At 38.4% G+C, this 27,622-nt stretch overlaps 3 protein-coding genes and 1 pseudogene across 19 annotated transcripts in view; 3 read left to right on the top strand and 1 right to left on the bottom strand.

The window, feature by feature from the left end:
• Positions 1-13,191, top strand: part of LOC103718236 (kinase superfamily protein) — a 94,197-nt gene extending 81,006 nt beyond the window's left edge. For 7 of the 17 annotated variants that reach the window (XM_088714544.2, XM_039131925.3, XM_039131921.3 and 4 more), the window contains 4 exons: positions 5,950-6,032; positions 6,139-6,193; positions 10,986-11,137; positions 12,409-13,191. In XM_088714544.2, the coding sequence (XP_088570670.2) occupies positions 5,950-6,032; positions 6,139-6,193; positions 10,986-11,069 (222 nt within the window). In that variant the 3' untranslated portion in view covers positions 11,070-11,137; positions 12,409-13,191. Of the gene's footprint in view, positions 1-5,949; positions 6,033-6,138; positions 6,194-10,985; positions 11,138-12,408 lie in introns of those variants that run through there. The other 10 variants (XM_088714545.2, XM_088714541.2, XM_088714532.2 and 7 more) reach the window with 5 other exon arrangements.
• On the bottom strand, positions 535-1,837 carry LOC149750899 (zinc finger BED domain-containing protein RICESLEEPER 2-like). Its single transcript, XM_089928566.1, has one exon. The coding sequence runs from the start codon at positions 1,835-1,837 to the stop codon at positions 548-550; it is 1,290 nt and encodes a 429-aa protein (XP_089784692.1). The 3' UTR covers positions 535-547.
• A 2,565-nt stretch (positions 13,192-15,756) lies between the features above and the next one.
• Positions 15,757-18,875, top strand: LOC148699489 (18S ribosomal RNA; annotated as a pseudogene).
• A 1,211-nt stretch (positions 18,876-20,086) lies between these two features.
• On the top strand, positions 20,087-23,984 carry LOC103706344 (protein indeterminate-domain 7-like). Its single transcript, XM_008790410.6, has 3 exons — positions 20,087-20,815; positions 20,980-21,379; positions 23,169-23,984. The coding sequence occupies exons 1-3, from the start codon at positions 20,620-20,622 to the stop codon at positions 23,791-23,793; spliced, it is 1,221 nt and encodes a 406-aa protein (XP_008788632.3). The 5' UTR covers positions 20,087-20,619; the 3' UTR covers positions 23,794-23,984.
• The last annotated feature ends 3,638 nt before the right edge of the window (positions 23,985-27,622 follow it).

Below are 27,622 nucleotides of genomic sequence, written 5' to 3'. Positions count from 1 at the left end.
GATAGCGAAATTTTAGGGTGTTAGCTTTCCACCAGTTCAAAGCATCAAACTTGTCATAGTCTTCTTCACTAGGCTTATAAATATCTTCTTCTAGATATATGTCCAACTCAGTTTTGTTTGAAGGAATAACATTCCTATGTTGTTCAGCCCACATATCAAAGTCATTATTAGTCCTTTTTCTTTTCAGTTTGAAGGAGGTACTAGGGATATCGCTAGCACTAACATTTATTTGTCCATCTGAAGATACATATTCATTGTAGAGCATATCTAAAGCTTCACGAACATCATCAATATGGTGTTGAAAAACATCCACACCATAAATTTTTGGAAAACAAAATATAATGAGCTGCATTTTATAGCGAGGATCCAAAACTGCTCCAATTGCCATTAGTAAGTTACAGTCTCCCTAATACTTCTCAAGTTTTTCATTCATTCTTCGAGTCATGCGCATCACAAAATCTCTAGTATCGAAGGACATATCATTTAATTTCTTCTTCACTCTCCAAATTTCTTTAAGGAACAAATTTGAAGTTGGATATTGGCGTCCTCAGAACACTTCTGTGGCTTCATTAAAAACTTTCAAAAATTTTGAAACTTCTGTAGCTCGTATCCAGTCCTCCTCGGATGGTAACCATTTATAGTTGGAGTCTCTTTCCTTGTACATTGGAATCACCGGTTTGAACTCCAATGCCGACTCTAGCATTTCATATGTTGAGTTCCATCGAGTAGGCACATCAAGTTGAAGAATTTTAGAGGTTGACAACTTCAACTGTTTAACAATTTCATTAAACTTATGAAGTCGTGAAGGAGACATCTTCAGATATTTCACACTTTCGCGGATATTCTCAATTACATCCCGTATTTCTGCTAAACCATCTTGTACCATTAGGTTCAAAACATGTGCACAACAGCGAACATGAAATATTTTTCCATTGAAGTAAAGCTTTCCTTTGATTGCAAAATTTTTCTTCAAGACCTTGACTGTTGTGTCATTCGAAGATGCATTGTCTAACGTAATAGTGGAAACCTTATCTTCAATCCCCCATTTAGTTAGATACTGAAGAATACAATCAGCAATAGTAATTCCAGTGTGGGGAGGTGCCAAGCTACAAAAATTTAAAATTCTCTTTTGCAACTTCCATTCAGAATCTAAGAAATGTCCAGTGAGGCAAATGTACCCAATTGTTTCATTTGAAGTCCATAGATAAGTCGTTAAGCTAATTCTATCAACATTTCTTAACATTGACCTCAACTTTTGTTTCTCAATTGCAAACATTTTCATGCAGTCATTCCTCAAAGTAACCCGCTTTATTAGCTCAAATTTTGGGTTAAGAGCTTTGCAGAATAAAGCAAAGAACTGATGTTCCACCATCCTAAAAGGATACTCATGCACTATAAACATCTTTGCAAGAATCTCTCTTATCTTGTCTTTATCATACTTGTAAGTTGCTAGTATTGCATGACCTTGAGTAACCGCAAACGATAATAAGCTTTGTTTTAACTCTTTGTCTTCGCTAGACTTAGCAAGTTTTCGAGGCATGCAAGCGTTTAAATATCTTTTAAGATGAGTTGTGGCACCCCCCTTCTTCCATGCTAATTTAGCACTACAATAATTGCATTTTGCCTTTGTGTTGCAATTTACTATTATGACATCAAATTCAGTCCACACCTCAGATCTCTTCCTCTTGTTTGGGTCATCCCAAGATTGTTCTGGACCCATTTTTTTCATTTCATCCATTGCATCATCTTTATGAATAATATTTTCCAAGTCAACAAGTTTGTTTGCACTATAAGCTGTAGAGGCATGTTGATCGAATTCAGGTTGGCCATCTGACATTTCTTGAAAAATATAAACAACCAATCAAATTACATATTTAGTACATAAGCATGCCATACAAAGCCTATTCAAGGAGAAAACAAAACCAATCAAATTTAGACGCCAATTCATTTAAATACTTGAAAGCATAACATTCAGCCCTCCTTCCAAACACGTTTTCATTAAGAAATAATAATAACAATAATAACAGAAACAATAAATAAAAGAAAGAGAAATGATGGAAAAACTCAAAACGGTAGAGGAGCTGAGTGAGGAGCAAAGAGATGATGGACGGTGAGGAAAGAAGAGGGAACTCACCAGCAAGTCGGGGTCGGGGACTCGGGGGTCAGCGCCGCAACAAGTCGGGGTCGGGGGTCGGGGAAGGTCCGGGAGGAGCAAGTCGAGGGGTCGAGTCGTTGAGGTCCAGATGGGTCTGGAGGGGAAGGGGGTGAGGGGTTTGAAGGGTGTGGGGGGTTTGGAGGGGGGGGTTCGGTGGTGCTGTCTGTGGAGTCGGGCTTCACGGCCGGCGGCACAGCATGCGGGCGAAGGGAGGCGGAGCGCGGCGGGGTCGGGGCATCGGGCGGTGGTGAAAGGAGGAGGCAGAGGGGCTTCAGCCTTCAAGCCTTCGAACCGCCGAAGTGCTTCACCTTCACGGCTGGTTGGTCCTTTGAAGGCAACGGGGGCAGACCGGCAGAGCTGGTTGGAGCCTTGGAGGTGGAGGATCGGCCTCAGAATGGAGGAGCTGCGCCGCAGCAAGTCAGGGAAGGGGATCGGCCGATCGGGATTCGGGGGAGGGCTGGGAGTGGGAGTCTGAGAGACTAGGGCAACTGGCCAACTGAGGGCTGGGGCAAATGGTTAATCGGGAGGGGGCCGGGCCGGGCCGGGCCGGCTGGGAGACTTCACACTTTAGTGACTTCACAGTTCAGACTAGAGCTCCTTTGGTCTGGGCTGCTGGTTGACTGAGAGACTAGAGCCCGTTTGGGCTCGTGACCTGCTCGAGCTCGAGCTCGGGCCCAGGCTCGGATGTAAATGGGCCTCATATTGGGCTGGGGCTCGGGCTCGTTTGACTAACGAGCCGAGCCCGAGCCCGAGCCGGGCTCGAGCAGCTCGGCTCATTAACAGGCCTACATGGGATAATACTCTAGAGGAGTCCTACTTTAGTGCAAATAAGAGGAAGAAGAGATAAACAAGTCAATTGTTGAGATACAGGTTGGAGGATTATGTCTTTTATGCTTTGCTTGTTGTAACAAATGGCCCCTAATCCTATAAGAATGCCATTAGAGACAAAGATTGTGGCGATTGGATGGCAGCCACAATGGAGGAGATGGTGTCTCTTCGTAAAAATCATACATGAGATTTGTTTTAGCTACCCAAGGGGAGACATCAGTTGTAGGTAGATCTACTTAAAGAAGGAAGGAGCAAATGATGAAACGGAAAAAGCACAAGGCATGAATGGTAGCTAAAGCTATGCATAAAAGAAGGAATGCATTTCAATGAAATCTTCTTATGGATGGTAAAGCATATTATCAGGATTCTTTTTGCTATAGTTCCCTTGTTTCATATGGAGCTTGAGCAGCTTGATGGGAGGACTGATTGGTGATTTGGAGGAGCCTGAGGGGTTTGTTCAGCTAGGAAAAGAGCGTTTGGTATGTTTGTAATAAGCTACCTACAAGTAAAAAATACATATACATACATATATATATGCGCCAATATTTTAAATACCGTGAGATGGGAGCGCTGCAGTTTTTGTGGAATGGGATGACCTGCATCCTGACACTAATGTCAGTGGATGTCCATGTCTTCCCGATCCATTTTGCAACTCATCCCGTCCAGACACTTAGGACAATGGGGTGCCCTACCAGTATTTAAAACCTTGATATGTGATGTAACCCTTGGAAATGAATTAGTTTGTTGAGGTGCTAAGTGATGATTAGTGTCATAGTAGATAATGAATCTTAAACACTAGTGTGTAAGACTTTTCTAACTTTGACCTTTGGGTTCTAGTAGTAGTAGATAATGAATCTTAAACCAAGCATCATGACTAAGCCAGTAATAGAGGACAATTTAAGCATTGCCTAGACTTGGCCAGTCTCCAAATTTGCTAGTTACTGGAGACCCTAGGGAGGGGGATACAGGAGAATGCACATTAAGGTGGAGGACAAAATAATCCAAGGTGGAGAATGTTATGTATGGTATTTTGTTTTGACCATTAGTGGCAAAACAACAATTATACAAATATTTTGAGGACTGGATTTGGATCATGTGACTGAGCATGGGACTTTTGCTCAAACCAAATTATAATTTGAGTCTGACAAAGTTGTTTGGTTAAAATGGCTATGGTGAACCAAGGGAGATTATGAACTCGGTTAATTGTTTAAAATAAATAGAGTCATCATGACCAAAGGCTTGGAAGTAGCTTTGAGTGCTTGTTTAAACTTGAAAAAGTGAAGGAAAGAGAGAGCTGACTCTCTCTTTCGGGCACAAATTCATGGTGCATATACATTTCTGGTCGGAAGCTTTGTAAAGTGCAATTCCCCTTCACATTACTTTGGTTTTAGGTATTGTGTTGTTGTGGATTTGAAACATTATCAGGCTGCTCTCGTTTATTTTCTTTCGTACTTCACATAATGTGAAGCTTTTCTTTTAGGGTTTTCCTGTGAGAAGCTGTAGAGTTGTATGAGGTACTATTTTGAGATTTTTTTTGTAACAAGAGAGGGGTGGGTATCACCATAAAGACTCCTGTTTTAGTATCCAAAGGTTATGTACTTTGTCCTCATTAGTGGAAAATTCTATCTGTGCTCTTCCCGTGGACGTAGGCAAGTTGTCAAACCACGTAAATTTCTCATCTCTTTCATTTTTGTTTTCCCTTTTTCTGGTGTGTTTCTCTCTGCCATTTGCATCTTGTGCTTGTCGTGCTGATACAGGTAATCAATACGCTGCATGCCACAACATATAGGTGGGGCATTTTCGGCCATGGTGATGTATGGCATGATGCAGGCTTCCTTCCTGCAAGTTTGGTTTGGACCAGAAATCCGAACCAATGGGAAAGATCATAATCCCGGGAATTACTCACTGAGGGAAGCAGATGCCTCTCAATGTTGCTAATCACAGAATCACTCATGCAACAAAGCCAGATGCTTGATTTGGTGGGAGAATTCACTCACTCTGTTAGCAAGAAATTTGCAGAAAATAATTTCTAATTCTAAAGACCTCCCCATTACTCATTTCATTGATAATTTATAGTAATCAGAAGATAGACTGTAGTTACAATATCTGCAATAAATGCTAGACATTTCCATGCAGACTGCAACTTACTAGGTGGCCAAGTACATTGAAAGATACTGCAAGCTATTAAACTGCTAATAAGTAGTAATAACACAAAATAAAGTCAACCCTTTAGATCTGCAGCTTGGACTCTTCTAATATCTTTCTATTGTGTCATAACACCAGATTTTGTCCCTACTTCACTGCAGCATTAAGTTATCAACTTCTTAAATTTTACAAGGAACCATACGACTTTGGTAACCACGCCACTTTATTTTCCCTGGTTTCTGTAACAACTGTTATCTCCCTCAAAATTACTGTTATTATCCATTATAGCAAACATTATAGCTATTATTTGCCCAGCCTGTCTTTTGACATCTTTCCCTGAATGAAATAATGGCTCTTATAACATCCATTTTTAGCTATAATAATAGAAATATAACAATTATAAAGCATTATTTAACGAATCTCTGTTCTAATTTTGAAAACTGTGTATAAAAAATATTAAATGCAAAACTTTATTCTGTTAACAGTGAAATGATCGCATAATACCTTCTATAGCTGTCTCACATACATGTAAATTCTTGGCTGCACGATTACACATGCATAGTATGAATATATGTATGTATAATTATGATGTCATGACGTGTTAAAAGGCCATTTTGATGCATTGTGCAGGGTTGCATGTATATTATTGAAGATATTTTTAGACATCTTAAGCTCCTTATATCTAAACTATCATGGATTTTGTTGATAGCATTATCATCTCCCAGTAATATGTGTAGTCTAATTTGTAGATTCTTAATTCTAGTAACCTTCTGTATTGAAACACTATAATGTGTACTGAGAAACTCGTTTTTTTAATCAAGGCTGGAGTCTCGCCAGCTTCCTGGAAATGCTCTGAAGAGTCCTTTTCACATCAAGTGAAGAGTAAAGATCCTCTTAAGCTGGGGTTAGCCTTTTACTTACATGCAACTCTGATTCAATTAGGTGTCCTATTCGTACTAATTTATATGTTCACTAAACCTCAAAAATCAATGTTGATTAATGTTATGCAGGTTTCCAAATGTTTGGGCACTGCGATTAGTGCGCCAGTTGTTGGTATGGCACCCGGTAAGTTTTGTTTCACTCAGAAAGTATACTAATTAGAACTTATTGTTTTCCATTGTTTACCCATGGAACTCATGTTTTGCTGTTTAGAATTCTAGTATAAAGTCAATCTGCAATCAGCTAAATTGTTAGTTAGATCATTCCCTCGTTAAGTGCTTGGTGTGAAGATGCTATGTGAGAAATCTGGTTTTGCAAATTTGTGAAAATTAGTTATTGAAATCAGGTTTTCAGTTTAATTACTTTTAGGATGGTTGTCTATTAGTAGACATTCCACATGCAGTATTTTATTAAATCTACAAAATAGAGAGAAACAAACTATGTTGTAATTAATTTTTTCAGAAAAGTTGGAAACACCTCTTTAATACCAAAACTCGTTTTTATCATTACTCCTGATCAAAGTATGCCGAACCGGTACCGATAGGCGTACAAGTCGGTTACCGGACCGGTTCGGTACCGATTCGGACCAAACTGAACCAGTACCGAACCGGTACCACTGGTTCGGCCTGGTTTCTGATTCCGCACGCGTTTTTTTTGGAATTCTCTTTTCGAACTTTTTCTATGAATTTAAGTGTAATTTGATGTTTTTTTGTTATTTTCTTGATGTTTTTTTATGTTTTTTGATGTTTCTATGATCCCGGTGAAATCAACCAAAAATTTGGAACCGGTGCGAACCGTTCCTAGCCATACTGGATGGAATTGCCTGGTTCCGACTCGGTACCGCTTGGTTCTGGCCCTATAGGGGTCGGAACCATTTTTTAAGGCCGAACCGGTCCGGTTAGAGAGACCGGACCGGGTCGGTATGGGCTGAACTGGCCCATATAGGGCCGGAACCGTTTTTTAAGGCCAAACCAGGTCCAAGACCAGACCGGCCCGGTACGGGCTGAACCGGTTGATACGGGCCGGTTCAGCATTTCTTGCTCCTGATTGACTTTCTATTTTAGATATATCATCGTTATAAAGTGATTACTGAAAAGCCAAGCGAGTCATGAAAAACAGGTTCTGAACTAACTTGTCAAGGCTCTTAAGTTCTTATGTTTATTTAACAAATTTCAATATTATTATCTTTCTTGCACAGACATAGAAAATATGTTGTAACTTGTAACAGTGATCGGTTTTCTCATTCCTGTCTATGATCCCAGAATGTGAGTTCTGAGAAGTGGTTTATTGGTTAGCTATTAAGATCATGAAGTCAATGAACATTGCATAAATTAGTTGTGCTGAACTACCTGACTGTAGAATTCACATGGTCATGATCCCTTTACACTTGGTTATAAGAGAAACCATGATGAGTCAACATATCACCCACCTTCATGACTCGTTTTTAGGTTATACAATTTGCAGATACAAGCCTTGTGGACCTCTATACTGATCAATCATACTGGAGTAGGTTTATCAGATTGACACTTAATAGCTCTCAAAGATGAGCATCTGGATGTTAGCAGATGAATGGATTATATAAATTTTGAGGAAATTTTGTACTCATATTCCTATTTCCTAAAGCACTTAGATTTCCCGAGTATTTTTACTATGTAGTGAGACTTAGACTGAGCAATCCATCTTTAGTTTGGCTCCTACTTATGAGAATAACATCATATGAACCCATGCTGAAACTGGTGAAGAAGAGCTCATCATATCTTGCACACTTTTCAAATGGACATTGTAAAAATTATCCTACGAACTTCATGCTTTCTCCGAGCTGCTTGTTGATGAGCTTATGAGATCGGAAAGTATGTGCATATAGAGCACTCAATGCCTGCTTTAGCTTAATGGAGCATCTTCAAAAAATTGCATACTCTAGTATGCTCTTTTTTTCACAATAACCTTTCGGTAAATTTATGTACATCTCAGCAGGAGGTATTCATTGAACCAAGGTTTAAAGTAGCACTACTTAATAGTAAGATATTGGTACCACACAGGCACGTAGTATGACTGTTGGAAGTGTACTAGTACCAAGATGTGCTGAACCGTGTCAAGCCATCCATTTTGGGCCATACCAAACTAGGCTGGTTGGTTACCAGCATGGTTCAGTGCATCGATTTGAAATAGAGGGAGAGGGAGGAGAGAGAGGAAAAGAGAGAGGAAGGGAAAGGGAGATGAAGAGAGGAAGGGGGGAGAGAGAGAGGGAGGAGGGAGAGAGGTCGAGAGAGAGATGGCTTGAAAGTCCTTTTGGCAAGTCGGCAAGGGTCAAGGTCGGAGGAACCGGTACTGGGCACCATACCGATTTTTCGGCAGGACGAGTTGGTTCTGGCTGTGCCGGGCCAGTACTGATAGAGTTATACTGTGGGAGAGAGGAAAAGAGAGAGAGAGAGAAGGGGGAGAGAGGCTGGCGGAGGATGACGGACGCCGGCGGAGGGCCGACGGAGGCCGCCGGGGGGCGGGGGGTTGGGGGGTGGTGGAGGCTGCGGTCGATTCTCTTGTTTCAAACGAAACAAGACTTGCCGACTTCACTTAAAAATCGTAAAATTTTTTAGCCGTGGTCAGACCCCTGTTTTGTTTGAAATAGGTGAACTGGCAGCGTCGGCCCCCCGCGGCTCTGCCGACATCCGCCAGCCTTTCCTCTCCTTCCCTCCCTTGCTCGCTCTTTCTTTCCTTCTCCTTCTTCGGCTCCGGCAATGGGTCTTTTTTTTTTCTGGAACCGTACCAGTGAGCCACTGGTACGATTCGGAATGGCGGAATCGTCCGGTTCAGGATGGTTCCGCCGACCTTGGTAGGGGTTCCCCTATTTTCTTTCGAAACAAGGGATGCCCTATAATTTTTTTTGCCGATTTGGAATTGAAGTCGGAAAATGGTTTGCGAACTTCACTTGAAACCAGCAAACGGTTTAGAACAAACTATTTGCTGACTTCAATTCGAAATCAACAAAAAATATACGGTTTGTCCCAGAACAATACGATATGGATCCGCACTGTACCTTAACTTGTACCAATACCTTACTGGTACAGTACAGTATAAACTACTTCTTACTATGTACTGCATTTCATGCATTCAGTGAAGCAGTCTCTGTGCAGATCAATTATGAAATCTTGTTTGGCATTCTGATTTATCAGTCTAAATGTGCTTTATTGTGCCTACAATGTTGACTTGTGATTATATAGCTCCTTATGAATATCTTTTGCTTAATGTTCATATATATAGCTTGAATGTTACTTAAGACATTTGGTAGCGGTCTAAGTGTCCTCATATGTCAGACATGGCGGCCTTTAAATATCTAGGCATGGGACATGGTGTGTGTATATATATAATGTACATGTGTGTGTGTATAAAAGAATATATATATATACATATCCATATGTATACATATACATATGCATATGAATGTGTGTGTGTGTATATATATATATATATATATATAGATATATATAGATATATATAGATATATATATTTCAAGATTTGCCGTCTTTGTACCGACCCCGTACATGTACCATCCTATTGCACTGTCGGTATGTCTAGTACGGGAGCTGGTTTGGCGTACCAAGTATCATTATGCCTCTCATACCACTTACCAGTTCGATACCAATATGGTACGGTATGGTCGATATGCACCAGTATTGATCGGTACAACAAACCTTGATATATATATATATATACATACATTTATACAGGTACATATTGTGTGTTTGTGTATACATTTCACTTAAGGTCTCCATATATCTTGATAAACTTATATTAAAAATACAAGGAAACGTCTCTTGAAATATGCAAAATTGACATCCAAAAAAACTTAAGGACACTTCATTGAATGTGTCCAGTGCGGAGTAATTGAATCTTCAATTGCTAAATAGACAGTGCAGGGGCACGACTTGAGAAGTGACCCAAGATTCTCTAGGGATGACACTCAAAAAAATGGTACCAAGTGTCAGACATCTTGTGCTAACATCAGCAAGACACTTCCAAGTGGAGTATACAGCTATATTGTATTAGCCCTGCCATGTTCAAATGTCCAAAGTGTCAACACTTCCATGCAACTTAACAATGGGGTGGCTAGGTAATGTAGATTGACTCCTCTCTCTCTCTCTCTCTCTCAAGAGGGTTAAGATGCCTTACTAAACATTTTCATTTAGAAAATGAAAATATACAACTCAGTCTTTTATACCCCCTTCACTTGGACTCACCCTGCATGGTACAACTATTCTGTAATCTATAAACAAGAAAATAAGTAAATCCTGGAGGAATTGGAGGCTGATTTTTCCTATTTGAGAAAGTATTTTATTTCAGTCTTTCTAGAGACACCAACAAAATGCATTAGCCAAGATGTTCCATCCTCTTTCTTTTGTATTGGACAGTAGAGTGGAAAGTTGCTCATAAAGATATCAATTTGACACAATGAATATGGAAGGACAAGCTTGTGAACTGAAGCGAACTAGCCAATGCACATAGTGAACGAGAAGTTACAACAATAACTCACTAAACCTCACCTTAACATTACTTTTCCTAAAGGTGGTTACTATCCTAGAATATCATTAGGCATGCTCCTGTGGAATCAAGCTTATAGCAATTTGTTGCTAATTTATTGCATCTTGTTGTCTTTTTATATGATGGTGCATATACACTGCATGTTATTAATTAAATTGTAGAATTACTCAATATTCTAAACCTTGCTTTATTTTGTTTCCATTTATAGTATCACAAAATTCATACAACCCTCTTGTACAGATATAAACCCTCGATATTCTAAACCTTGCTTTATTTTTCATGCATATGTATATATCTGTACGAAGAATCTTTCTGGCATTTCTTGTATTGGAAACATGAATATAATTTGTTATTTCTTATTTAATAACATTTGCATTGCAGGAGGATCGTTTGAGCATTGATGAAGCTTTAAGTCATCCTTACTTTCAGCAGCAGCATCAAAAAAATTCTCATAGGGAAGGTTGATTTTTGCCTGATTTTCAGCTACTTGGTGGTGCCAATATTGCTAACCATATATGTTGGAAAAGCTTTAGGTAAAAAATATTATTTTAGCACAACAACATACACATATTGTCGCATTCCTTTTATTTTTGAGCTTTCTTGAATTTGTGTTGCTAGTATACTTTATATAAATAAATATAAAATGTGCAGATATTAGGTTAAGTAATACAGTAGACCCCAACCACTGCTGTAGAGCATTCTCGGCTAGAGCAGAGTCAGGACCCAAGTTAGGATGACCACCTCATTCTGACCTAGAGCAGAATCAGCCCAACATCTTGTAATTTATAAGTAGATCTTCGGATCAGGTCAGGATCAGATATTATCAGACTAGGATTGATACCCTCCTAAATATGAAAGCTTACGGTATTCAGTTCTAAATGTTTGATGTAGCTAGGCTGCTTCAATTCTGATCTGACCTCTAATAAATATGCTTGTAGCTAAGAGTTTTACACTCTTTAGGAATTCTCAAGTATCAGTGACTGCAAGGAAATTCTTTGTCCTTTATGAGCTCATGAAATTAATTTTTTTGACTAAAATTTCTAGATAATTGAACAGTTTCTCTTTCTTTTTTTTCACATTGGAAGGAAGGTATAAGGATTGATACTTTAGCCTTATTTTATCAGATATGAGATCACCATTTCTGGGAAGGTGTCAGCTTGACTTGCTAGTTACTTTGCGTGCAATGGACATAAGTGGATCATGAATTTTGACTAGAGTTTATAATTTGAAGGATCCACATTGCGCTAACAGTTTTATATGTGTGCGTGTGCATGCATCTGTGAACGTACAGTTATGGTTGTTTATGTGCATGCCTCTTGTGTATTGATATGACTCCTAAGAGGTGTATGATTACCTGTGTCCTTTTGTCTATTCTTTTATTTTAAGTGTACAAGCTTCTCTTAAATATAATTACAAGAGAACTACGTGCCAACAGCATAGGCTAAAAGCTTGGTTGTAAAATATGATTATCATAATGACATGGAAAACTGCGTTGCTTTCAGTATTATTGAAATAGAAGGATATTTAAGTACATAACAAGGAAGAATTAACTATCACAGGTTTTTGTAATATGATGCATTAAAAGAAAGAATCAATAGTTCATTTAAACCTTAATTACATTGTCCTAGGAGGATATCTTGTGCCTTAGATTGGCATTGTAATGTGGTAATCTGTACCTTGCCAGTTGCAACATCTTCGCATTGAACTGCTGATTCTAGGAGCTTCTATTTCTGATGGTTATCTCAATTCAACTGGGTATGGGGAATCGTAGATCTTCTTGAATTAAATATATTATGTTTCTCAGGGCGCCACTTGTCAGGTTTTGGCTGCTGGATGGACCAACCTACCTGCTGCAATCTTCATGGTGTCTGAGAGGGCGGTAGACCTACCATGCTAATTCTTAGAATCAGGGAACATCATCCTTGTGGGAAGATGCTTTGGAGATAATTTAGGAGGGTACTCTATGATAATGCTGCAGGAAAGACTGGAAATGGAGCAACTATCTTCTAATCTGATGACACTTGTACTCAGCAGGTGCATGAGCTCTTATTTTTATGAGCATTCTATCAAAATTCTTGCCTGATCTTAGCATCCCCCCACCACAAAAAAAAAAGAAAAAAAAAAAAGAATAAAAAAGAAGAGGAGAGAGATGAGTGGTGGGGGAGGTTTCCACAAAACACACACACACAGAGAGAGAGAGAGAGAGAGAGAGAGAGATGTAGAGTCATCCCAGACATGGCTTTCTTCCTATCAGTTGCCCTAGTTGAAAATATATGATCATGGTGTCTTATATGTTAGGTGTAGAATTGATCTTCCTCTTACAAGCATTTTACTTTAGATGTAGTTGATAATTTGATCAAGTGCAGAGATTGATGAGATAGATGGAAACAAGAGTCTGCGCATGCACTGCACATGCAAGAGATGGTTGCGTGCACGGACTGCTGATATTTAGTTGGAAGAGAAAGCATCATGCGTATGTATAGTTATTGCTAAGAGAATTGAATTTCCCTAACTGTATGTCTTGGGGCATGAAAACGGTGAACATGCTTCATCATATCTATAAAGGGCAGAGTGTTTGCATGATCAACTATAGCAAGCAATGCAATTTCATATTTCTTTGCACTCTTTAAATTACTGAAGATTAATAAAAATCTAATATTTGTGATATTTAAGCTTATACTGAACGATCAAAAATGAGAGAAACATATCTCAATTTCATCCTGCTGAGATCAAAAAAAATATTTTGAATGCTTATTATATATATTAATTTCTAAAGCCATAATAAGTACATGGATGTCTTGTCAAATGTTAGCCAATATCAGCCAATATCAGGACCTTGGAAGTAAATAAAAGCATATTACATATGTTTTTTGGGAAAAAAATATAATCACCACAGTGCATATGGCAGAACATGTTATAAATAAATATACATAGAGGAAATAAGATGCAATATAGAGCATGATTATTATGAGCAATGCTAAAACAGCATAGAACGTACAGTACAACCCTTAAAGAAGTAGGGAGACCATCAGCCTTTTCATGCTTCCAATAAATATCTTGGAGGATATTAATATGCCGACTGCCTGCCAACCGCAGATCTTCTGATCAGGAGAGAAAGGAAGGAAGCAGGCCTTCATCCACCCGATTTATGTTCGACATGCAATAAGCAGATTCATATTAAACTAAACAGGTTTGGGTTCTAAATAGATCGACTCATTTAAATTATTTAATAATTGGATTTGGTTTAGGTTCTAGCCTCTTGATATGTTTTAACCATTTCATGACAGAATGGAGTCAAGTTAAGCAGGTTATGTATTTATTAAATGAGTTAATAGGTTATATAGGTTATCCAGATTAATAGGTTGGACGGGATACTTGTTTATTAAACAAATTAAGTAGGTCGGGTATAATTATCTATTTATTAAACATGGCAAGTTCAGGTTTCAAGTTTTAATCTATTTAATAAATAGATCAGGTTCAGATTTAAAAAATTTTAATCCGATTCATATCTGATCTGACCCATATACGATCCAACCCAATTCGATTGCCACCTCTAATCTTATATTTAATTTGTCGAGTTAATCTGGCCTGAAATCTCTACATAGCTGGCACTACTATAGTAGTGCCTGGTTCACCCTAATATACAAACCTGGCTTATAAGGGTTTTTTTGAGGGATATTATTGTATTTTTATTATCCAAAAGTGCTTACAGGCAGAGGGGTGGTCGCCTGTTAGCTGTTCTTTTTCTCATGTCGGTCACTCTATTAAAAAAAATTCGAATCATGTACCCAGTGGGAAAAAAAAAAAATCTGAATTTGGGAGTCGTTTCATAAGGATTAGTTTTTCATCCGTCATACTGAAATATTTGTGTTGTTTTTCCTCTTTTTCTCATCACTTGGTCCTCTAGAGTTTCCCCTTTTTCCTATCAATTGTCTCTTGGGAGGTTTTAGCTACTGAGTGCTCTTGCTTCCCAAGACCATTGCCGTTGAATTCAAATTTCTCACTATAATTGTCAATTATAAACTTGATTTTATCTCACATTTGGAGACAACATTGTTGAGGAATAATTCACAAGCTAAAAACTCCAAAGAACCGTGCCATTTGGCTAACAATAAGTTAGTTTGAGAGTCATGTGGCAGAATTTCTAGAATGCCAATTAGAATCATTAAGAAACACGAAATCTTCATCTTTGCAATTTTTAAAAAATAATAAAATAGAAATAGAGAAAAAAATAGCAAGAAAAAAAACCATCTTCTCTTTATCTATTGTCTCGTTTAATCTTAAATGGCAGTAGGCAAACAAAGAGTAAATATCAGGTACGTCTCTTAACACCTGTCCAAAATTAAACTTCGGAAAGAATGCCAAAAAAAATTAAGCCTTTTCCACATCCAAAATTCTATAATATTTTGCAACAAAAACAATAGGACATCATTTTTAAAAAAATATAATTTAAAGGATCTGGACCATGAATGTGATCAGAATCAACAGAAAAAGTTTGATCCCCCAAACACATTCTATATTCCCAAATGCAAGAAAAGCCTACGTTTTCCGGTCCATTAGTGGCTCTTAAACTAGACACATGGTGTCTTTGATATAGGGTAGAAAGTATATCAGATATTAAACGGATATCAAAATTTGTATCTATATTATTTTAAATAGATATGAATAAGAATCAGATATTAAATATATCCATATTTATTCTGAACGGTATGGATATTAACCGAATATTAGTTGTATTCATATTCTTTTCCTATCCAAATATGAAAATAAGCTGAATCTTATTGGATATAAGTCGGATATTTAGTGGAATTAATGATGGAAACTAATATTAGTTATATAACTATAAAGCATGGGAATATAATTCAATATGCAAATTACAAGCGATACATAGCTAGTTAGTCAATTGACTTGTGATGCTTATTATAACAGTATATGGTTATGAATTAAATCTTATATAGAATATATTTTTGATAATGCCTATACATTATATATTATTATTTTATTATATTATATGTTTATGTTATAATTAAATAATTGATATCTATAGATATGTGAGTGTGTGTTTGTATGTCTTCCCCTGTGGCTTTGTGGTATCTTGTGCTCAATGGTGCTCCATTGTCACTATTTTGGTGACTATCACTGGAGAACGTGCTACTTGGTTGATTCTACTGATAATCATATGCTTGTTTTAAAGATTAAGTCATGCATGTGTAAGTATTAACTAGTTCAAACTGTGAAATTATAAATGGCTCATTAAACTAGCTATAGTTTGTTTGATACTATGTGCTACTTGGATAACCATAATAAATCTAGAGTTAATATGTGCAACAAATCCTGACTTCTAGAAAGAAATCATTTATTAAATAAAAGGACAAGATAGGCTTTGTTCGGTGCTCCAATGATTCATGTTAAATCGACAGGTCACACGACCCACATGCCAACAATGCACCATTTAAATTTCTATCAGATCAACTTTCAATGGTAGGATAGGGGCCTACCATGGTGGTGATGGGTGACGGAGAATTAGGGCTCGATTCTAGAGAGGGAGCCTAAGAAGTGGCTACCAGATCCAAGGAAGGCAATAGGTGCATGAATTATCCAATCCTAACATCGGGAGGCAGTGATAATAAATAACAATACTGGGTTCGTCGAGCCTGGCAATTGGAATGAGTACAATCTATATCTCTTAACGAGGATCCATTAGAGGGCAAGTCTAGTACCAGCAGTTATAGTAATTCCATCTTTTATAGCATGTTTAAGTTGTTATTGTTAAAAAGCTTGTAGTTAGACCTTGGATTTAGCTGACTTGTCTGCCAATGGTGTGCACCGGCCTTTCCATCCCTTCTGCCGGCAATGCACTCTGGTTCTTAACTGGATGGTCATGCCTTTGGCGCCATTGTTTTGAGGAAATTAAAGTGCTCAAAGTAAGCCCATGCTCTAGATACATTTGCATCGGATAACATCACAAGATCTGTGTCCTATTGTGTTGGCCTTCGGGATAAAGCTGTTGCCTAGCTATGCAACCCAAGACGAAGTGTGAATTGAGTTTTTCAAAAACTTTAAGTAAACACAACAGAATTAAATGTTTGATAGAAGAATATAAATTTCAGCAAATGACCAATAAGTAAATATGCAAGAGATTAAATGTAAGTAAAACAATCAACACAAACACAAGAAATTTTTAGTGATTTGGTGCTAACCCTACACCTACGTCCACTCCCCAAGACTTTCTTTTTGAAAATTTTACTATAAACTTTCTCGGATTATAGTTCGATTATTTTAGACAAAAATCACAATCATTCCCATTGATTTTTTCAAAAATCAATCAAAATCTATACAAATTATTTTACTTGGGCTCACAATCAACCCAGTTGATTTTTTAGGACAATCGATCGCAACCTAGTTGTTGCACGAGTACGCCCAAACCTTACAAGCTAGTTGATTTTTACAGTGTCAGCCACACCAAAAACCCCATATAAGATTTTCTAATCTTGTGCACTAAACAAGGATAAAAAAAATACATACACAATAACCTCTACCAAGGTTGGATTGATACTGTTGAAGCTCAAGTTGGATTGCTCTGAAAGTTGGAGTCATGGTGAATAGAATTTAGCTCGTTCCCTTTTTCTCTTTCTTGCATGCTCTTGATCTTGTGATGGGTTTCAATGATTGGGAGTTGAAGCTCTCTCTATGGATCTTTATAAGCTCACTCTAAAGTGGGAGGATGCATTGGATGGTCACTTCTTAGATTGATTCTCAAGTTGAAGCTCAAGAAGTAGTGTTCACTTGTATTCTTTTTTCTTTAACTCATCCACTCATTCTCCTTAATCCATCATCTTCTCCAAGTCAATTTGGAAGCATTTATAGCTTGAAAAATTATTGGAGAGTTATTTCTAGCTATTGGAGAGGAGAAACTAGCTGTTATGGCCATTCTGATTTAGTAGCAAAACTAGTTGTTACTGTTATCAGGCGCAGATGGGTTGGCTCAAATTCTTCAAGGGTCGACTCATGATATCAAAAGTCGACTCGTGATCTTTAGGGGTCAACATATGATCTTTAGAAGTGGACCTGTGATCTTCAGGGGTTGACTCGTGCAAGTGGCTTTCTGGGGTTGACTCCTGGGGTTCTGGGGTCTACTAATCCACTACAAAAGCTTCCGAAGCACTTCAAATACTTTGAGATTTATTCTTCTAGATTTCTTCATACTTCTCTAACCTTTCAAACTTACTAAGCTCCCTATAAAACAAATTGACTACTCTACAAAATTATTAGTATCATACTAAAATTTTTATACTCATCAAAAATAATTCATTGGATCAACAAAAGTAATGATTAAGAGGGACAGTCGGAGGCATTCGTATTTCATAGTCAAAGATGAAATTATTGGGCTTATGAAAGACGAACCGCTATGAAAGCATTTGCCAAGGATGTTTTGATTAATCAAAAATGAAAGTTGGGGGCTCAAAGACAATCAGATATCATCCTAGTTTCAACCATAAACAATGCTAATCGGGGATCAGTGGATGTTACTTTTAGGACTCCATTGGTACCCTATGAGACATCAAACTTTTGAGGTTCTAAGTAGAGTCTGGTCCCAAGGCTGAAACATAAAAGAATTGATGGAAGGGCACCACCAAAAGTGGAGCCTGCAGCTTAATTTGACTCAACATAGAAAAACTGACCAAGTCCAGGCATAGCAGGGATTGATAGAATTAAAGATTTTTCTTGAATTTATGGGTGGTGTTGTACAATCGTTCTTAGTTGGTGGAGTGATTTGCCTAGCTAATTTTGTTAAAGAATGAGACCTCAGCATGCCATCTAGTTGTGGTGGCATCTCTCCACGGCCAACTTCTTAAAAGGCTTATGGTCGCTTAGGCCATGGAAGTTTGAGGCAATAATAGGTCTTTGTTGTCCTTAGATGTTCTAGGCTGAACGCACACTACACTAGTGTATCCAATGAGTCTATAGTCTTGGTCAGCAGGCTCGAGTGATCTTCAAAAATTTTATCATAATGGGGATAGATCATTATAGTTGTTGGTCTTCAACGAGAATTTTCTAGTCAGCGTGAGTCATGAGCTCGCGTTGACTATACTTTTTCCCTTTGTATACACCGCCAGTCGCTCCTACTAATTAAATGCTTTGGTGAAGTATTCAGATTGCGATGATGCGAGCGGTCCACTGTCCACAACATCGTGAGAAGTCCTAAACCTTATCATTTAGAGGAAGGAGAATCGTGCCAAGGTTTTGGGCGGACTAATCAACGCACTACATTACCCTTGCCTTCCCTTCCTCCACTGCGTCCGCCTCGACCCCTAACCCCTGCGCGGCCAAGCACGAAGGTGCTCTTGCGGTGTGCGGCGCAGGGCGGCAGGTAGACCAAACCTGGCATAGAGGGCGCCGAGGAATTGGAGCATGGAAGTGGGGTGCCACCGCCGCCTCCTCATCCTACTTTAGGGTCGGGAAGGCGAAGGGTGCTCCCATCAACGTTTTTGTGTGTGTGGGCGCCAAGAAAGCGAGGCATGAAGGCGGGGTGCCACCACCACCACCTGCCCATCCTATTTCAGGGTTGGGAAGGCGGAGGGCGCTCAAATCTGACCCTCAAACAATCTGTCTTAAGCTAACATAAACGAGCTCAGGTCATAAATAAATCAACCCATCTAAACCTGTTTATTAAATAGGTCAGGTTCAGATTTAAAGTTTTGACCCGTTTAACTCATTTTGATTCATTTAATAATTGAATCGTGTTATGATCCAATCTGTTTAACCTGTTTAACCTATTTGAAATATATTTAACCTATTTTTGACTTGTTTTATCCAACCTACGTTTGTGTGTGCCTGTGTTACGGAGAAGAAGTAATAAAACAAAAAAAAAGGGAGACCTTCGAAATTCTCCACCGTGGAGGTACTCTTAGCGCTTTCACCATGACACCGTAAGCATGCGTGGAATAATAATATAAAAACAAGAAAATTGAACGAGAAAACAGAAGAGAATCTCAATGCCAAAATTTTAAATGAAAAGACTGAGAAAACAAAGAAACCAACGAACACATGCACATGAACTGATGTCCAATCTACCAATTAGCAGCTGCTAAGACCTTTGGAAAGCAAAAAGATGTGTGGCTACAAAAAGAAACCTTGGGTTTTGGGGTACGTGAGGACACCAATCAATGGGCCAATCATGCTTGTGGTGGGCTAAAAAGAAATTCTGCCTTTAACTTCTTTCCAAAACTTTCTAAGCCTCCCCTAAGCTTCCAAGTACCCACGCATCTTTATAAAGCACTCCATCCATTCTAGGAGGAAACATGAAGTCGCAAATCAAAAGAAAAAAAAAATTATTGATGAAAGGATAGGAATCCCGGCCTTGGGAGGCTGAACCTCATCCATACCTTTGTGGACCTCTCTCTCTCTCTGCCTTTTTTTCTTCGCTCACCGACTTCTTTTGTTTTTGGGCTTTTCTCTAATTTGCCAGCCATTCGCCTCCCAGTCTTCAACAGCCATTATATCTCTCTATAGTGGAAAATGAAAGCCCACCACCTTCAGGACCCAGTTCCTAAAATTTCTCTGCTCTGTGCCTTCTAACATATGAGAAAGAGAGTTGAATTATGAGAAGAGTACCCAGTCACACCTCCAAATCAAGCCCTTTTATTTGTTTGAAATTTGATTGCATGGGTTTGAGAGCACTTGGAAAGAGATGTCTGCTTACTTGGGCTGCAGAACTGCAGGCAGCTGCAATCCCCGTCACAAGAATTTTGATATTGCCACTCTTCCAATGATGCCTTTGTCAGGTACCATAACCCAGTGTCTCCTGTGCCACTCCATGGAGTGACAAAATAGAGCCAAGTTAGATTCTGTTCTTTCCTCCACGCTTCTCTCATACTCTCTGTGTGTGTCTGTCTTCGTGTCTTTTCTCAAGGAGCTTTAGCCTTAGAGATAAGAACATAGAAGAAACCAGATACTACTGTTTGAACCCTTTTTGTTTCCCTCATAGGTGAAAGAAAACAAAACAAAAGCTTCCATGTTCCCATTAGCCACCATGTCCAACTCCACTTCCATCTCTGAAGAAGCCAGTGTTTCTTCGGAGACAAGAGCCCATGACTTCAATAAAAGCTTGAGCTCTCCGTTGACACCCATATCTCCCCCCCACTACCAACAACAGCAACAAGAGCCACAACCGAAGTCTCAGAAGAAGAGAAGCCAGCCTGGGAACCCAGGTAGGAAGGATCTCCTCCCCTTTTTCTCTTCAATTAATTTATTCAGATAAAAAGATAATTTCTCATGGAACAAGAAAAATAAAAAAGAATTTGGTTGTTTTCCATGTTCTTATCTTGTCTGTGTCGGAATTTCTCAAAAAATATTCTATTGGTGTTGTCTTTAGACCCAGATGCTGAAGTGATTGCTTTGTCCCCAAAGACCTTGATGGCTACCAATAGATTTGTGTGTGAGATATGTAACAAGGGTTTCCAGAGGGATCAGAACCTCCAGCTCCACAGGAGGGGCCACAACCTACCATGGAAGCTGAGGCGGAGAAGCAGCAAGGAGGGGATGAGGAAGAGGGTGTATGTGTGCCCAGAGCCAACCTGTGTCCACCACCACCCTTCCAGGGCCCTTGGGGACCTCACAGGGATCAAGAAGCACTACAGTAGGAAGCATGGTGAGAAGAAGTGGAAGTGTGACAGGTGCTCCAAGACATATGCTGTGCACTCTGACTGGAAGGCACATGTGAAGACCTGTGGGACAAGGGAGCATAGATGTGATTGTGGTACCCTCTTCTCTAGGTTGGTGATATCTTTCATGTTCTATGATAGTAACTCATTTACTATTTAGTATAGCAGCAATCATGGAGGTAAGTGAATCTCTATTCTTCTTTTTCTTCTCCTCCATTCCTCTCCTCCTTGTTTTCCTACTTGTTTTGTTCCTCCTAGATTAAATTCTTGGATTTTTCTTTTCATGAAAGGCGATAGCAGATTTCATGGAAAGCCCAGTATGAACATATATTATCAACTTGTTGATCAGGTTGAAGCAAAATAAGATGTTGATTTCAACCTAGGGTTTGGTTTACGAGAATTGCATGATTTCTAGCTAATTATATGGAGATCACTCCATCAAAATCAAAGGAAAAGGAAGGAAAAAACCTTCATGCTCTGCAAGAGCTTACAGATGTGAACAAAGACCGCATTTCTCTTTGAAGTTACCTTTTTCTTGCATTTTTAATTAAGTTGCTTAATATCTCAGAATGCAAGTAAATATTTTAGATAATGGTTTTGTGGGTATTGCATTTCATATATTGTCTAGTAATATTCTGCACTACAAAAGAGAATATCACTGCATGAAATTTTTAGCTAATCATCTTAGAGTTCCATGCTTCCGTTGTCTTCCTTTTCTTTTACACGGTTTCTATTCGTTTAGGTTCAAATCAAGATCTCTAGTGGAATTTCGTGCTCAAATAGAATTCCTTTTTACTGAATGTAATGTTCTTTCTTGATAACCTGTGAGGTGAATCGCATGTGACTTATCTGAAACCTAATTGATAGCATTGACAGTACTATAGAAATAGCCACTGAACATAGTTGTCAGTTCATGATTGTTCTTGAGCTGACAAAGCTCTCCAGTGCTATGCTAGTCTTGATGTGTGTGTGGTTTGTTGGGGAGGGGGGGGGGGGTGTGGAAGATATCAAAGTCAATATAGTCTTTCTTAAAAAAAAAAATAGAGATTTTGTGGGTAATTGCAAAACAAAAGAGAAGCAGGAAAACAAAAACAAGTCAGCCTAGAAATGGAAGATGTTATCTTTGGATCATTGGATGTATTTACTGTTTTTTTTCCGGTAAGAATGGATGTATTTATTATTAATTACAAACTTATAAGATTTTAGTCCATATCCGTTTCACTGTCCTCTTATGTTAAGGCTCTATATTTGTACTAGAAAGAGAAGTAATAAAAACCTAGAATGGATACATTCTTTCCTGATCTCTTTTTAAGGCCATAAATGTGATACTAATTTAAATACCTTTTTGGTAAAATTAAATTCTTCTTGATCTGCCGTGTTAAAAAAAAACTGAGCTGCCATCACCTCTAAATTATATATTAACAGTGATTATAAGATGGCAAAGAAGTAAAGCAACCAGAAGGACAAAAAACGTATTTTTTTAACACATGAATAACCATGTATATGATTTATATTGTTCTTCAGTTTTTTTGTTTATAATGTAAAGGACCTTCTCTATACTGCTATCCAATTGGAATTCAAAATGAAACAAGCCTTCCATAATTCATTAGTCAAAATCTCTCTCGCTCCCCCATCTCATCTCCCATGCATGACACCTCGTTTTGCAGATCTTTCCAACTATATGTACTATCTCCATTAACTTGTAATAAAGATGGTAATCAAAACTACTCCTTTAGTCTTCATCAACTTTTCTTATGCCTCCTATGTATGAGTTTGCTTTTCTTTACCATTTGCATCGTTTGCATCATCCTCCACTTTCTTTGCAAAGCCTTTTAACATCAAAATGTAAAGGTCTTCTATTTATTTTTATTTGTTATATTGGTTATATTTTCTTTTGCAGGAAGGATAGCTTCATCACCCATAGAGCCTTTTGTGAAGCCTTGGCAGAAGAGAATGCAAGACTCATTGCCGCCAGCGGTCCCCATGCCGCCGCCGCAGCCAACATGACTGTCACCACAATCACTCCTCCACTCCTCCACCATCATCTCTTCCTCCCCTTCTCCTCTTGCTACTCCCTCCCAAACCCTAACCCTAACCCTAGTCCTTATCAACTCAAGCCTGAAGACTCCCTTCCCTCCCTCCACCCTTACCTCCACCATCTCCACACCACCACCACCACCTCCTCCTCATCCTCCCCTCACATGTCAGCCACTGTCCTCCTCCAACGAGCCTCCACCATGGGGCCCATAACCACCACCAGCTCCGCCACCACCTCTGCCGCCGGGGGCTGTCAGACGGGCAGTTCGATGTTCGACGCCGGGGATCCGTCCGCATGGCAGAGAAGCGACAGCCTGACGAGGGACTTCCTTGGTGCGGTGGCCGGCGAGACCGGCGAGGAGGAGCTGCTGTCCTTTAACGGAGCCCTCGGCCTGGATATGGTAACCGCCGCCTCCCGCGGCCGCATTGACCGCCCCAAGCGCTTCGCTGGGTTCCCCCCCGCCACCGACACGTGGGGTGACTGTTAAGCTCATTCGCGAATGTCCCTCATTTTGAGGAGGATATACGATAATGTCACTCAGAATTTAGTTTTTCTCTCTCTTTTCAGAAATTTATTCTACTTGCTCCGAAGTTTACTTTTAGAACCAGGGGAGGCTTATCGTGAAGTATCGTATGAATTTTATTATTTGACTTTTATAGAGTTTTCACTGGGTAATTATATCATAATGGCAGTATGGTAGTTTCTTGCAAATGGTTGTCAATTTTTTTTAAAAAAAAATCCGCTTTGCTCACTAGTGGTCAGTAACTTAGGCACTTGTCTAGCTGTCTTGGTACGTGCACATGAAAATGCACGTGCGCATGCATATGTGCACCGTACTTACCTGAAGCATTTGGTAATTCAAATTGGATCACCAAGATAATCTTAGCTCACATATAATTCTTATCTCGGTATAATCTGATCCTCGATGATGTAAGATCATTATGTTTTGTATACTATATTCTAGTGATTAAAAATTTATAGATATCCACGAGTAACCTGTTTGATATTTCATAAAAATCCAAGTTTACTAACCATATAATAGCAAAATTATTCCTAATATATTCCATAAAAATATATTTATTAATACATATGTTGAAATCACCACTTGTCCAAAAAGCTTAAGTTAATAGGATGAGGTAGATTTATTTATATATTTTATATTTTCTAACACTCCTCCTCATATGTGGGCCGGACTTTTCTTTAATGAGTGAGCCCAACATGTGAAATTTTTTAATAATAGGGTTATAAAGTGCAGAGATAGAGTTCGAACTCAAGACCTCTGCTCTGATACCATGTTAAAATTATCACTTGTCCTAAAAGCTTAAGCTAATAGTATGACGTAGATTTATTTATATATTTTATATTTTCTAATAATATAGAATATAGAGATAGTTTTGGTATTATATGGCCAGTGATCTTAGATTTCTAATATAGCATACCAAACGTAGTGATGTTAGATCATCAAGAATCAGATTACTTCTGAATAAGGACCACTCATGATCTAAGATCATCTTGGTGGACTAGTTTGCAAGAGCGTATCATCGAAACTACATGGTCGTAGGTCTACTGGTCGGCATGTCTCTCTTCAAGACTTGCTTTTGAGAGAGATCCATCATTTAGTCCCTAATAGCACTATATTACAATTATATTATTAAAATAATAAAAAGTTAAGCAAGATGGTATTGAAGATCACATAATTATGCTGACGTGGTTTATTTGAATTGTTTTTGTTTCTTGTGTGAGATCCAACATAGCCATGCAGTCAAAGTAACAATTTTGCTAGGCCAACAACCATACGAGCGTTGCCATTTGACTATAATCTACTATAATCAGTCTGTTGCCATGTCTCAATTTCTTCAAGTCCATATAGACTAGCACCTTGTTTATTTTACACTTATGTATATATTACATATATATTTGTGCTAGTTTACACCTTGTTTTGTGAATAGGCTGTGGAACCAAAGATAGACGACCATCAAGGCAAAGGATCAATAAGTAAAATTTTGATCAATAGATCCCCATCGTTAAATGGCAAGTAAAACAAGTGTCACAGTGTAATTTTCTTTTCTTTTAATTGAGAAGGGGTGCATCTAAGTAGTTCTCCTCCAATTAAATTAATGAGTGAAGCAATGGAGATTGATAATCTGATCAATAACTTGCAACTATGCACCATTGGCCTGGATTGAAAAAATAATAGGATATAATCTCAATATTGAATCACATTTGGATACTGTTGGATTAAAGTCTTGTGATTAACATCTTCTAAAACAGGCAAAAAAGGATTTGGATAATAGCAAAATTTTACAGTAGAATGGGTTCAATTTGGATTTTCATTGTACTCTATTTTCAACAAAATTAGATGATGTAACCCTTATAGGTTTGAGTTCCAAATTTAATCCCACAAATATAAACTAAGCTAGGTTTGGTCGCCAAAATCCAGGCTGGCGATCTGGAGGTGAGGAGGGCATTTATCGATCTGCTTTGGTGGAAGATGAAGCACCAATCTTCTCATAAAAAGAAAAGCAATGGAGATCATCGAAGTTGATCCAGTCAAGAGGCCTCTGATGCTTAGGAAGGGTTGTTGTACAAAATATACTTCTAACTTAGAAAGCTCCATAGATCCTATATCTATTTATATGAAGAAAAATTATGCAAGAAAAGATATTCTTATTTGTACAGATAGAACTTCAATTTTGGAGCGAGCATGAAGAAATTAACAATGGAAAAAAAAATCCAATGAAAAAAATTAGATCACTTCTTATGAATTCGTTAAGAATGATTCTGATCTACTTCATGGCCTATTAGAAATATTAAGTATTCTGGTGGGATCCTTATGGATAGAAAAAGATTGCAATCAGTTTGATAATAATTGAGTGACATTACTCTTTCAGTCCGAACTAAAAAATCAGTTAGATATGATACAAAATGGATCTTTTTCTATCGTTGATCAAAGATTTCTACATGCAAAATACAAATCGGAGTTTGAAGAAGGAGAAGGAGTTATGGACTAGCAATAAATCAGATAGGGCTCCAGGGAACAGAATATGGAGAAAGATGGAGAAGAGGAAGTAGATGGTTTGTAGCTGAGGTCTCAAGCCTTTTTTATAAATGAAGACTCGGTGTATCATTGGAGTTGGGCTCTAGAATTTAGAGTCCAATGGAGAGCTGATTTCTAGTTTTCCTATCCGGATCGGCCCAAGAATATGAGTTCAGCTGAAACTGATCCTATTATGCCACATGCCAGCTTACGATTGGTTGGTCTATTTTTCCGGAATCAAAATCCATTTAGGATCATATTTATTGGCACGCAATAAGCTTCAAGTTGTGTAATAGCATCTAAAGATTGGCTAGGGCAAGAGATCCAATAAATTCAATCTAAAGAGTGTAATTTCCTTGAAGCATAAAACGAGGGGGAAATTTTTTGAGTCCTCAATGATCAAGGAAACATAAGGACGCCGTGAGGCCCAAAAGGTTCATTGATGGCCATGCATAGTTTTGGAAGATTACAGTAATTTGGAAAAGAGAAACTATTTGAATAAAGTTGAATAAAGAGAGGGTACACAAATGTCAACGCGTGATCGGAAAAAGATGTTCAGAGCGGATACACGTCGCCAATAGATTCCTCACGTCCTTTTCCTCTTTTTTGCTTTCTTAGATTCCGTGCGTTGTATTGGGATTGCCAGATATCTCCGCAATGAAACCATTGGAACCATTCTTATGGTTTTAATTTTTATTACCACAGTTGATGCACTAGTTTAAAATACCATTATAAATTGAGCATATCTTTTATTACTGATTAATTTGAAAATTATTTTACTAGCAGTATGGAAATGTAGCCACGTCGACGTGGCATCATTTTTGAAGTTTTAGTACTCTTGTGTATTATTTTCGTAAAATTTCATGTATCAGACCTACAGCAAAATGCATGAGTGAGCATAAGAATGTATTAGTGAGCAGAAGGCATCTGGCATTTAAATGCAACTGCTAAGTTTTATACCAACTTGAGGAATTTGGATGTGATCAGTGCGCTCATGGATGTGCTTGTAGCCTTGCAGTATGGTACAAGTCATTGCAAGAGATTTTTTTTATGGTGATAGACAAGTTGTTTGACTAGTTGCACATACAACTTTAACCAAAAAATCTTAATCCAGGAATAATGATATAATAATCATCTTCCCACAAATAATTTCAGTTCTTCCTCATTAGAAAGAAACATTACTTCAGTAGGTGGACTCATCATCAGGCATTCAGTGTTTCACAATAAGCAAAGCCATGGAGGTTAACCATTGCAATACTAAATTTTTAATTGTATCATT

This window comes from Phoenix dactylifera, chromosome 18, assembly GCF_051530095.1.
Source record: "Phoenix dactylifera cultivar Ajwa chromosome 18, Ajwa_hap1_PhDact_Kaust_v1.1, whole genome shotgun sequence".
NCBI lineage: Eukaryota > Viridiplantae > Streptophyta > Magnoliopsida > Arecales > Arecaceae > Phoenix > Phoenix dactylifera.
This window is presented reverse-complemented; position numbering and strand designations above follow the sequence as displayed.